The sequence below is a fragment of the Hibiscus syriacus genome, unplaced genomic scaffold, assembly GCF_006381635.1.
Source record: "Hibiscus syriacus cultivar Baekdansim isolate YM2019G1 unplaced genomic scaffold, ASM638163v2 tig00010533_pilon, whole genome shotgun sequence".
Taxonomy (NCBI): Eukaryota; Viridiplantae; Streptophyta; class Magnoliopsida; order Malvales; family Malvaceae; genus Hibiscus; species Hibiscus syriacus.
In genome coordinates this window covers 1245467-1255147 of record NW_024062223.1, presented here as the reverse complement: position 1 = coordinate 1255147, position 9681 = coordinate 1245467, and the positions used below count along the sequence as shown (strand labels likewise).

General features: G+C 38.2%; 2 protein-coding genes across 2 annotated transcripts; both read left to right on the top strand.

Moving 5' to 3' along the window:
• Positions 1–757: 757 nt before the first annotated feature.
• Positions 758–4057, top strand: LOC120204171 (nuclear intron maturase 3, mitochondrial-like). The gene has a single exon (XM_039204280.1). It carries the CDS (start codon positions 788–790, stop codon positions 3038–3040), a length of 2253 nt encoding a protein of 750 aa, XP_039060211.1. The 5' UTR covers positions 758–787; the 3' UTR covers positions 3041–4057.
• Positions 4058–4448: 391 nt separating this feature from the next.
• Positions 4449–7715, top strand: LOC120204172 (sorting and assembly machinery component 50 homolog). The gene is made up of 4 exons (XM_039204281.1): positions 4449–5131; positions 6015–6500; positions 6626–7126; positions 7598–7715. Exons 1-4 carry the CDS (start codon positions 4580–4582, stop codon positions 7679–7681), a joined length of 1623 nt encoding a protein of 540 aa, XP_039060212.1. The 5' UTR covers positions 4449–4579; the 3' UTR covers positions 7682–7715.
• The last annotated feature ends 1966 nt before the right edge of the window (positions 7716–9681 follow it).

Sequence of the window (9681 nt, the reverse complement as noted above, 5' to 3'; positions counted from 1 at the left end):
AAAATTTGTGGATGAATTATGTGTTTAGCACCTAAATTATCAGTATTGACTCGTTTTAATACCTAAACTTTCAATTTTTTTTAAAAAAATCATAGCTGAAGTTTAATTTTTCTTTCATTTTAGTGCTCGTCATTAAAAACTTTATTTTCTGTTTTATTTTAGTAACTCGTTCAAAATTTAACGTTAAGTTTTAAAGAAATTAAAAGTTTAGGTACTAAAACGGACCTAAATTAATATTTTAAATACTAAACGTGTTAAGTTTTTAACTAAATGAGACGAAAAGCAAAGACGTGCTTCAAGGATCCTCAAATTGGAAGTATCTCAGAATATCCCAGGCAACTTCTTATAGCAAGAATCTTTCTGTACAATGCCTGTAAATTTTTGGCTTCTAAAGTCTTTTTATACAAATGAATATTCATCTGAATCTAAAGACGTTAAGGGACTGTTTGTTTGTCTCTTAATGGAATCATTTAATATTGAATGTTGAACCGTTCAGCATTCAGCGCGTTTGTTTCGCATCTCTGTATGATTCAGTGATGACTGATTCAACAAAACAGTGATGAATGATTTAACAAAACAGTAAAAATCCCGTAAATTAAATTAAATGCCGGTAAAAGATTTAAAAATAAATATATATTTAATAAATTTGATATGTTTTAATATCTTTTAAAACTCATCTCAATTCCATTTTTGTAAACTCCAAAACTAATTTATACTCGTCATTTTCTTTTCTATCTGAATCCCTCCCTAGCCACTAGTCACTCTGGTATCAATTTTTCCATTTTCGATGCTTAAAACCCTAAAAACATTCACTGGCCTTAGTCCTCGTCCCTTCTCAATCCCCTTCAAGCCATTGTCGAACCACACTTTGACAGATTCCCACCTCAAATCCTTAGTTCTCAGCCAATACTCCCATGGAACTTTCTCCAATCTACTCCGAAACGTCGTCGCTTCACCCTCTGTTCTTCTCACCGCCTGCCAAAACCTCTCCCATTCATCGTCGTCATCATCCACGACGCTTCGTACCCATGTTTCCAACTACTTCTCGATCGAAGAAATGGGTCATGAAATTTCCCATAACAAGTTCGATATCCCCTCTTGCTGTGTCAGAATGGAGCCCCCAAGTTCTTCAGGTGAGCCTTTGGTTTTACCGAATTTGAAACTAAAAGTTCTGATCGAAGCTATTAGGATGGTGTTAGAAATCGTTTATGATGAGAAGTTCGTGACTTTTTCTTATGGGGGTCGTGTTGGAATGGGCAGACATACTGCCGTTAGGTACTTAAAGAACAATTTAACAAACCCTAGCTGGTGGTTTAATGTTTCCTTTTTTCCTAACAAGTTTGGTGAGTTTAATGTCGATAAGTTGTGTGCGTTTATTGGAGAGAAAATTAGGGATGATTTGTTGATTGATGTGATAAAGACGTTGTTTCAATGTCGAGTGGTTAGAGTTGAATTTGGTGGGTGTTATTTAGGGAGAGGGCTTCCTCAAGAAAGCGGCTTGTGTTCGATTTTGATTAATGTTTATCTTCATAGGTTTGATCGACAATTTCAAGAAATGAGACTTCGAGTGAATGAGAGGACCTCTAAAATTGAGTTAACTAAGCATGACTTCAGTAACACGAATGTTTTCTATAAGCCGGTGAAAATTTATGCAGTTAGGTACTTGGACGAGATATTGATAACTACGTCCGGGTCGAAGGTGTTAGCGAGGGAGTTGAAGGACCGTGTTTTGGATGTTTTGGAAAGGGATTTGGGGTTGAAGGTCGATAGAGTTAAAACAGCCATCCACAGTGCGGTATCGGAGAAGATTATGTTTTTGGGGATGGAGCTGCAGGCTGTTCTTCCTTCTGTCTTGCATCCCCCTATGTCGGAAAAGGCAATAAGAGCGAAGAAGAAGTATCTTAGACAGAAGGAAGTTAAAGCTCTAGAATTGAGGAATGCTCGGGAGAGGAATAGGAAAAAGTTGGGTTTGAAAATATTGAGTCATGTCTTTAAGAAGTTGAAGCAGAGTAAAGATGGGTTTAAATTTGAATATCAAATCAACTCGGAGGTTAGAGGAATCTTTAGGACTTGGGCAGATGAAGTTGTCCGAGAGTTCTTGGGGTCCTTGGAAGAAAGATGGAACTGGTATCGGCTGCTCTCTAGAGGTGATTTTTTATCTTTAAGACATGTTAGAGATCAGTTGCCACAAGATCTTGTTGATGCTTATGACAAGTTCCAAGAACAAGTTGACAAGCATTTGGCCCCTACCAAAGCAAGAATGGTATTGGAGGAAGAAGAAAAGAGGGTAAGAGAAGAAGAGGAACAGAAATATTCTGAGCGCATGGTAGATGATCTGACCAAGTTGTGTATGAAGGTTTCAGCTCCTATAGAACTTGTTAGGAAGGCTGTTAGAATGGCGGGTTTTACAAATAATATGGGTCGTCCCAGGCCAATCGACTTACTATTCGCATTGGAAGATGCTGATATCATTAAGTGGTATGCTGGTGTTGGAAGGAGATGGCTGGATTTCTTCTGTTGTTGTCACAACTTCAGAATGGTGAAAACAGTTGTTTCTTATCACTTGAGGTTCTCCTGTATTTTAACATTGGCACACAAGCATGAATCCACCAAACTTGAAGCAATTAAACATTACAGTAAAGATTTGAAAGTCTCGAATATAAATGGATATGAAGAAGTTTACTTCCCTACTGAGAGGGATATTAAGATGATGGGTGATCAAAATCTTTCAGACCCGAAACCGGTGGATGGGGCTATATCTTTGGCTTTGATCAGATTGGCATCCGATGAGCTATCACATTCTTGTGTTGCTCATTTCTGTGGTAGGACTGATACAATCACGTATAGGGTTAGGTTACTGCAAAATTATCTGAATTTGAATCCCCTCGACGAAGCTCAGTGGGTTAAGGGTATGGGTATTATTCATGAAACTTTGAATCGAATATGCTTGCCTCTCTGTCCCGATCACATAAACGATTTATACATGGGTAAAATCACTCTTCAGGATATCGACTGCACTTCATTCGTAGAATTGGACTGAGTTGGCTTTGAATGGGTCAAAATGTATCTGAAAATGTGCTAATGAGCTGCAGCAGAAGAGCTGAAATTGATTTGAAAAACCAAAAAGACCTCATTGAAGTAACCTTCTGAAACCTCTCATAGTCTTCCAATACGTTTCATAGCCTTCTATTATATTTGGGGAGCCTAAAGACCTTTTCGGCTCGAATGCACCGTATTTCTTAAAAGATTCATGTCTTAAACTTGTGTATGACACATTTTCATGCATAAGTATGCTACACAAATGCATGAAAAAGAAACTTGGAATAAACTGAACATACCCAAGCGGATATCCGTATCCAACAATACCTGGATTCGAATAGCATAGTTGTTGCGTTTCAGGCGTACCGACTCTGAAGAGATCAGAGCTGGAAGCAGCCTGTGAACATTTCAGCAATGTGATTAGTTCTTCAACTGTTTCCATTGTGTACAAAGGCACATTGTCTAGTGGGATTGAAATTTCTGTGGCCTCCGTACTGGTGAAATCTGCTGAAGATTGGCCAAAGAATTTAGAAACACAGTTCGGAAAGAAGTTATTGTACTGAAAACATCCATCTCTATCACCCGGACTCGATTGTTAGTATTGGATGTTGTTGGTTTGTCCAACTATTTCTAGTTTTATTGAAAATCAACCACAAAAAATTTCCCAACCTGGTCCCGGTATTGTGAGGAAGACGAGCCTTTTGGTGTAGATGAAGTGGAGAAAATCGGAGAGGTGATTAAATCTTGTGTCCACCCCGAACCTGGTCCCGGTATTGTGAGGGATCAATGCAATTACGCCCGAAGGTGTGATCCCGAAACTTTCTCCTTTTAGGTGGGGCAGAGCTGGAGACTATGTCCACCGAAGCAAGAAGCTGGGGGATGAAGTTGATGTTGTAGGTACAGGAAACTTTGATTTTTTTTCTCTTAATATAGGTGGAAAGGCAAAATGAAGCTTTCCTGCAGATCAGCACTGGTTGTATTTAACTTAGATCAATGGGAAATTTGTTGTATATGTATATGATTGAGAGTTATCTTTGAACATTACTACCGTGTACTTACCTGAAAACTAAATCTCTCTATTTGCATTTGATCAAATTCGAATTTCCGAGCATCTCATCTAACTCGAAATTCGATTTGATTTTTAAGTCAAAATTCATACTATATCTATATATATAATTCATTTTTACTAGATAAAATAAAGATCTAATTAAAAATAAAATAAAAAATATTATCACAATTACACTCAAATAATTAAATATCATATTAAAATTTAAAGTTAAACTCATACACCAAAATGTATCTTTATCCTAATTTGATTCATAAATGAATGAGATTATCCCTTGAAATGCTAAATCAATCAATATCAAAAGTATCGGTGACAAAGGATTAAATAAGAAAAAGTAAAGGGGCATATTAGCAAAATCAAAATCTTCCCGAATAAACCTTTTAACATCCAAAACCCCTGGCACCGCCGCCCGCCTCCTAACTTCACTGTCTTCGCTTTGCAAACTCGAAGGTTCCCCTTGTTATCCGTTCACAAATGTCAAACCCCGATTCGGTACCCGAATTGACTCCGCCGAATTCGAAATCCGACCCGGAACACCAAAAACCCCTGAACACCAACGAAATCGACGAAGAAGAAGATGACGGCGGTGACGAAAACGACGTCGAAGACGATGACGAGGACGAAAACGACGGACGATTCGGAGGACCGAACCGGACTATACCTCGATCACGGGAGGCTCGGTTGCGTTCGGAGAAACTCAAAATGGACTCGCTGATGCAGCGAATGAAAACCGGTCCGGTTTCGGTCCGCGTCCATGACGTCATCATCAAAGGGAACACGAAAACAAAGGAGCATATAATTGAAGCCGAGACAGAGGTGTTGAACAACGCCGGCTCGATGCAAGAGCTGTTAAAAGCGTCGCAGATTGTGAATTTGCGGCTCCAGTCACTTGAAATTTTTGATTCCGTAAAAATCACGCTCGATTCCGGTCCGCCCGAACTGCCTGGAACTGCTAATGTGATTATCGAGGTAGTTGAGACTGCCAGCCCGCTTTCGGGAGAGATTGGAGCTTACACGAAAGCGGAGGTGAATTTCTTTTTTAATCTAATTTTTTGAAGGTTTATTTTTCCCTGTAATTCGTTTTTTTAATTATATATGTTTGGTTACTGAGAAATTGGAGGAAAATTAATTGCAATGTGGTTTTGTATAGACACGAGTTAAATGAAGGATATGAATAGTTGGAATGGAATTTAGTTTGAGTTTCATATGCTGTAATGAAAATGTGGTTGTCGAATTAATATAATGTGCTAATTAGCTATGTTACTTGGACTCTTGCATGTTCAGTATGGGTATGTTCAATTTTTATGAATTTGTTTCTGTTGAATACGAGAATTGTCTGACTCGGTTATGTCTTTGGTGAGTCGAATCCCATGCTCACGTCCAGATGTTTGTTCGATACTTGAAGAAAAATGAAGAGCCTGAGCAACATAGTTGATTAGATTTTGTGGAGAGGAACACGTTCGTTTAAGCTGACCTAGTATATGGAATAACGATGATGTAATGAATGAAAATATCGTGAATTAGAGGATTTACATGGCTGCATTATTCATCTATATTGAAGGTTTAGATGGATGAAAGAGTAGAAAAGATACGCAGCCGATAAGGTTGCATATATGTTGCTGTCAGTAAGTTATTTCCAATGTGATAATGAAGATGCATTTTGTTCCATATGTCTGATATTTATACCATGCGTGATATGTAATTATCTATATAGTTATTCATTTAGTCTACATGCGACCAATCAAATGTGGTATTGCAAATAAACTAGAGGCATCCATGATCATAATATTCATTCTAGCTTTGATATGGAAAATGCTGTTCCTTCTGCCGTTTGATCGCCCATGTTCTGTGAATTTATAAGTAGGCAGTCTTGAATTTGAGCTTCTAAATTTGTAAAATGCCATTGTAGGCTAGATCTTCCACAGTGGAAGGATCTGTCAAGTACAAAAATTTGTTTGGTTATGGGGATCTTTGGGATGGTTCATTGGCATATGGCATCGGTCACTCAGCTGAGTTAAGTGCTGGCGTGTATTTGCCACGCTTTAAAGGACTGGTAACTCCTGTCACAGCACGAGCATACTTACTATCACAAGATTGGCTAAAGTTTTCTTCGTACAAAGAGCGATCAATGGGCCTTTCTCTTGGATTATTTTCAAGTCAACATCATGATGTGGCGTACAATCTTGCATGGCGTACATTAACTGATCCATCACAAATGTCATCGAGGTCCGTAAGGAGGCAGCTTGGCCATAATTTACTCTCTTCTTTGAAGTATACCTTCAAATTTGACAGGAGAAATTCGTCAATGCGGCCAACTTGGGGTTATGCTTTTGTTTCTACCACTCAACTTGGTGGGCTTGTACCTGATAGTCGGAGCTTACGATTTCTTCGGCAGGTATGAATTATGCATGCTTCTCTTTTACCCCCCAAGCATTCTTTGTTTTTTCTCACAATCATGTGCTTGTACATGTTTGTCAGAATTGCTGTTTGTCATTCTTTTCCATTGATGTTTTGTGACAGGAATTTGATCTTCGGTACGTTGTTCCTATTGGATTTTACCATGCTGCTCTTAATTTTGGGGTTTCTGGTGGTGTTGTCTTTCCATGGGGGGACGGGTTCTTGAGTAAACCGTCATCACTGCCAGAAAGATTCTTCTTAGGTGGCAACATATCTCCAGTTTGTGCTTTAGGAGGGCCAACATCATTATGGGGATTTAAGACAAGGGGATTGGGTCCAACAGAGCGTAAAAGGCAGGTTAATGATGGAAATACCGGTCCTTCTGGCGTGGATTTTCTTGGAGGAGACCTTGCTGTCACTGCTTTGGCAGACCTTTCTTTTGATCTCCCTTTTAGGTGGTTTAGAGAAAAGGGAATCCATGCTCATGTGTTCGCATGTGCTGGTAATGTTGCCAAGTTAACAGAGAACGAGTACCGCAATTTCTCTGTTCAGAAGTTTGTAGGGTCACTTCGAAGTTCAGTAGGAGTTGGACTTGTTGTGCCTACAAGTTTATTCCGAATGGAGGTTTGTGTTCTCTCTCATTCTCTTATGGTCAATCAAAGCAATTGATATTTCTTTAGATGCCAGTCTTCAATTTTATATTTCTGAATATATTATATCATAAACAATTTCCGATGGATAGGTCGGGGTGGGGAATTTGAACTTGGGACAGTCTCCTTTCGACTATAGAATATTTGACTGCTCACATAGGTCCATTTTGCGTTTGCCTTTCGTTTCAATCGATTCTATTATCAAGGAAGAAATTTATACTGAAAGTAGTCGAGATGGGTTGTTAAGATCTGTTTCTCGTGGAACATCCAGCATATAGATACAGAAAGACATGGTATAATTGGTCGATTTTATGTTATTTGCTCGAGTTCCGAATCGTTAACTTTTTTCACAGTGCTTTTCATTGTTATGTTTGTTTCATGTTTTTACCAAGTCTGGGAGCTGGCATTTTGTATCTAACACAATTTTTCCTCCTTTCTGGTCCAGCTTAACTACTGTTATATTCTGAAGAAGTTCGACCATGATCAGGCAAAAACCGGTGCCTGGCTTACTTTTTCTCCTGCGTCATAGAATTTCGGACTTTATATCAGTGTCCGGCATGAACGAAAACCGGTGTTTGGCTTACTTCCTCTTGCACGAGACAGAGTTTTGGACTTTACACCAGCGTCCGGCGGAATTTTTGAAACAAATCGACGGTGAATTGAGTTTTTTCTTTGTTGTTACTTGCTTTTCACCTGGAAAAATAGGTCAACAATCATCACAAATTGTATTTCATATTCCAGTTGCAACAATCTTGGCGGAAGCAACTTTTAAAGCCGCATTTATTTGTAACCCTTGCAGATACATTTAGCGATGATTATTCGATCGGATCGAGTAAATTCGAGTTTATAGTTATTAGTTTATCATTTAAATTTTATTTGATTTTTTTTAAATCGAGTTCATAAAATCAAGTTAAGCTGAATATATGGTTCAACTTTTTGTTCCAAATCCACGGCCGTACCATCTTCTTCACCGTCGTCCTCTTTGCCATTGTCTTTATCTTCGCTCTCATCTTCATCTCCGCTCGGTGGCTATGCAGCTCCCTTCATCCACACGGACCATCACCGACCTCCCACGCGCCTCCGTCGCGGCAGCCTCGAGGTCTGAATCCTGAAACAATCACTGTGTTGCCGATAACAACGGCGACGCGCGGGAGCGAGTGTTGTGTATGCCTTGGAGTATTTGATGATGGTGAGAAAGTTAAGGTCTTGCCTTATTGTCACCATCGCTATCATCCCGAGTGTTGATAGGTGGCTCAGTGCCTAGTCGAGTTGCCCACTCTGTAGAACTTCTCTCCGAGTTGAACCAGATGCGTTTGTTCATCAGAACATTGCAGTCATTGTAACTCGAAAATCACAAACAAAAAAGAGTATTTCTTGTGTGTGTGTAAATTATATTTATGGAAAAGCTTTTGTTTACACCGATTTGTTGGAGTAATGATTTTGTCTTTGGACTGTTGGGATCTGCCATTATTGTGAAATGCCACCATGTGCTCGATGAATTTGCTCAATGAACAATTCGTCTTTTCTATTCGCATTTTGAACGAAAATGGTAATGTTGCCAAGTTAACAGTGAACGAGTATCGCAATAATATTTTGGATAAAGTACGTAAATGGTCCATCTATTATAGGATATTACTCTAATGACTTCTACGATCATTAAAAGTTACAAAATGTTCCCCCAATTATAAGACATAGCTTTTTTCAGTCCCTTGATTATTAAAAGTTACAAAATTGTCGTCCAAATATTCATTGTGTTCCAAACTTGTCTTTTTTCATTAAAAAATTGATGGCAGTTTAAGTTAGACGTTAACATGCTGACTAATATATGTTAGAATATAATTCCATAATCTTAAAATATTATCATATCTCAATCAACATGTTAACGTACAGCTTAAGCTACCGTCAATTTTTAATAAAAAACGACGAGTTTGGAATACAATGAATATTTGAGTGCTCATTTTATAACTTTTAATAGTCAATGTCTTAAAAAAGCAACAACCTATAATCAAGGGACTATTTTATAACTTTTAATAGTCGAATGACTCAATAAAACAACACTCTATAAACGACTCAATTAGAATACATTATAATATGCGTTTAATGAATTTACTCAATAAACGAGTGTCTTCTTTAGTACTAGTTTTTTTGGAGATTTATGTATTTTAATATCTAACGAATAATTTAATTAGTACTAAGATAGAAATTTTATATTTAGAATAGATAATAAATGGAATAAATTAAATTATTTGAATAAATTTTGATTTTGGGCTAGGAAGGCCCAAGGATAGCATAACCCAAAAAATACTAAAAATCCAATTACCCATACCTTATTAAACTCTGTTATTAGAATGTCTTTGGAGGTGGTGTCTGTATTGAAAAAATTGAGGGATGGAAGACTACGGTGGTTTGGGCATGTCCTTAGGCGAAAACTGTCAGATGCGGTCAGGAGGGTAAAGTCGATTACAGTCGACGGTGTTAGAAGGAGAGGACGACCAAGGCGGAAGTGGGAAGACTGCTTGAGATCTCATT

Excerpts from the sequence above, each read along its gene's own strand:
- LOC120204171 (XM_039204280.1), top strand. The coding sequence starts at position 788 with ATGCTTAAAACCCTAAAAACATTCACTGGCCTTAGTCCTCGTCCCTTC.
- LOC120204172 (XM_039204281.1), top strand. The coding sequence starts at position 4,580 with ATGTCAAACCCCGATTCGGTACCCGAATTGACTCCGCCGAATTCGAAA. Across the intron at positions 5,132-6,014 it reads GAGCTTACACGAAAGCGGAG|GCTAGATCTTCCACAGTGGA; the intron begins GTGAATTTCTTT and ends ATGCCATTGTAG. Across the intron at positions 7,127-7,597 it reads CAAGTTTATTCCGAATGGAG|CTTAACTACTGTTATATTCT; the intron begins GTTTGTGTTCTC and ends TTTCTGGTCCAG.